Source organism: Drosophila sechellia, chromosome X (genome assembly GCF_004382195.2).
Source record: "Drosophila sechellia strain sech25 chromosome X, ASM438219v1, whole genome shotgun sequence".
Lineage (NCBI taxonomy): Eukaryota > Metazoa > Arthropoda > Insecta > Diptera > Drosophilidae > Drosophila > Drosophila sechellia.
This window is the reverse complement of record NC_045954.1, coordinates 21,001,654-21,003,642: the sequence shown is the minus strand read 5'-3', so window position 1 is coordinate 21,003,642 and position 1,989 is coordinate 21,001,654. Positions and strand designations below refer to the sequence as shown.

General features: G+C 36.3%; 1 protein-coding gene across 1 annotated transcript; it reads left to right on the top strand.

Annotated features, from left to right (window-relative positions):
• Nucleotides 1-701: 701 nt before the first annotated feature.
• LOC6615172 lies at nt 702-1,989 on the top strand. Its single transcript, XM_032725509.1, has 2 exons — nt 702-1,325; nt 1,392-1,989. The coding sequence occupies exons 1-2, from the start codon at nt 1,136-1,138 to the stop codon at nt 1,733-1,735; spliced, it is 534 nt and encodes a 177-aa protein (XP_032581400.1). The 5' UTR covers nt 702-1,135; the 3' UTR covers nt 1,736-1,989.

The window sequence follows — 1,989 nt, the reverse complement described above, 5'->3', positions numbered from 1 at the left end:
AATAAGTATACTAAATAAACATAAATTTTCCAAAAAGAAGACATTACATTGAGAAATAAATATTTCATAAAAATAATAATTATTTTTTATGAAATTAATTTAAAAAAAAAATTAATTATTTATTAAAATAAATAATAAAAATAATAATATTCCATAATAATAAGTCATAAAAAATAATAATACGTTGTAGAAAATAAAAATTAATAAAATAAATAAAAATATTAAAACTGTTTATTGCAAAAGTCATATCTGTAGGTACGAAGTGCGGACACAAGCACTCAACAATCACTGCCTTATTAATTTTTCTCACGTCGCAAGCTGAATACCCTAACGACAAGTATTCTAATATAAAGCCATTTTCGAAATTTATTTTGTGATGTACATAGATTCGGCTATTACTATTTCTAAGCTTTATTTAAATAATAATAACGTTAATAATATAGATTTAAAGTCCAAGAACTAAAGTGAAGGGCATATTTTGTAAAATTTTCAATTCATGAGCATACGTGTGTACACATACAGTTGTCGGCTGTCACTGTATGCGTAGAAGAGAGCTGGCTGTAGAGCTATCCGCTATCTGGTTCTTGAACAAAAATTCTAAAGAGTCTGGAACAAGCTCTTGGGCTGGCCCTAAATAATCGTGTGCAAAAATATCTTATGGCGTTACGCATCTTGTTATTCTAGTGTCTTTGGGTGATCGATGGGCTCAAATATGAGCTGAGGCGCTAGAAACAACTTTATTTGGGGGAAAGTAATGTACGTGGTATAATTAAATGCATTAGCCTGAAAAGACTTTCCCACCATCAGTCTGAGGACTTTGTATGTGTAAACCTCTCATAACTTTAATTTAAGAACAAACACTGGCACTTGTTTGTTGTGTTTGAAGTAACATCGGAACGTTTTCCTAACAGAAGGACCTTTATATAATCAGGGACCTTTATATATCTCAAATACATACCAACATTCTGAAACGCTAGGGAAAGAAACTTAATGAAACTATAAACATTACTATCGAAACGATAGAAGGCGATGAAATCAATGCAAAGGGCTTCATCGAACCAGTTTCTATTTTGAGTCGACTTCGAAAATAAGTGTTCTTTCAAGTGTTCTTGTGTTTTAAGCATTTATCAGAAAGATGAACAATAAGATCATTTTCAAGAAATTACGCAATCGTATCGTTCCATACTCCCCACCGGCGATATTAAATCCCAGAAATAACCGGGTTCGCGTTCGGAATGCGCCAGCACCACAACGTAACAACTCTGTTCAGGTTGAGGCTGCTCTTGGAGAAATAGCTCCGACTATGGCTGAAGTTACCGTTGATGGTGAGTATACGGCTAAGGCTGAGGTTCAAGTTACAGCAGAGGCTGACCCTAATACGGAGTTTGAAGTTTTAGCCGAGGCTGACCCCAATATGGAGGTTGAAGTTATGGACGAACCTCTGGCAGAGGTTGAAGTTTTGGCCGAGGCTGGCCCTATGGCTGAAGCTGAGATTGAAGTTATGGAGGAGGCTGACCTTAACAATAATACTGAGGATGATGATATGGCTGAGGTTGACATTGACCCTATGGCCGAGGTTGAAATGATGGCTGATAATGACCCTACGGCTGAGGCTGAAGTTTTGGCTAGGGCCCCGAGGTTGGGATTGAACTTCTGGCCGAGGCTGACCCTGAGATGGATGTTGAAGTTATGGACGGAGCTAACCCTACGGCTGTGGCTGAAATTGAAGCTATGAAGGAGGCTAAGCTTAATACTTAAACTGAAGATGATGATGTATCTGAGGAGGAATAGATAGAGAGCAAGTGATTGAACGGCAATCCAAAAATATAATAAGTAAATGCATAACGGACATGAATTGCACTATAGTCTGAATACCTTATTGTGGCGAAAATAAATATCTTCAAGGTGGAGACAAATATTTATTTTGTGTTTTTGTATTGGGTTACACAAGTTCATATCTTTAATATTACCAAAAATTGTGGGCGTTGC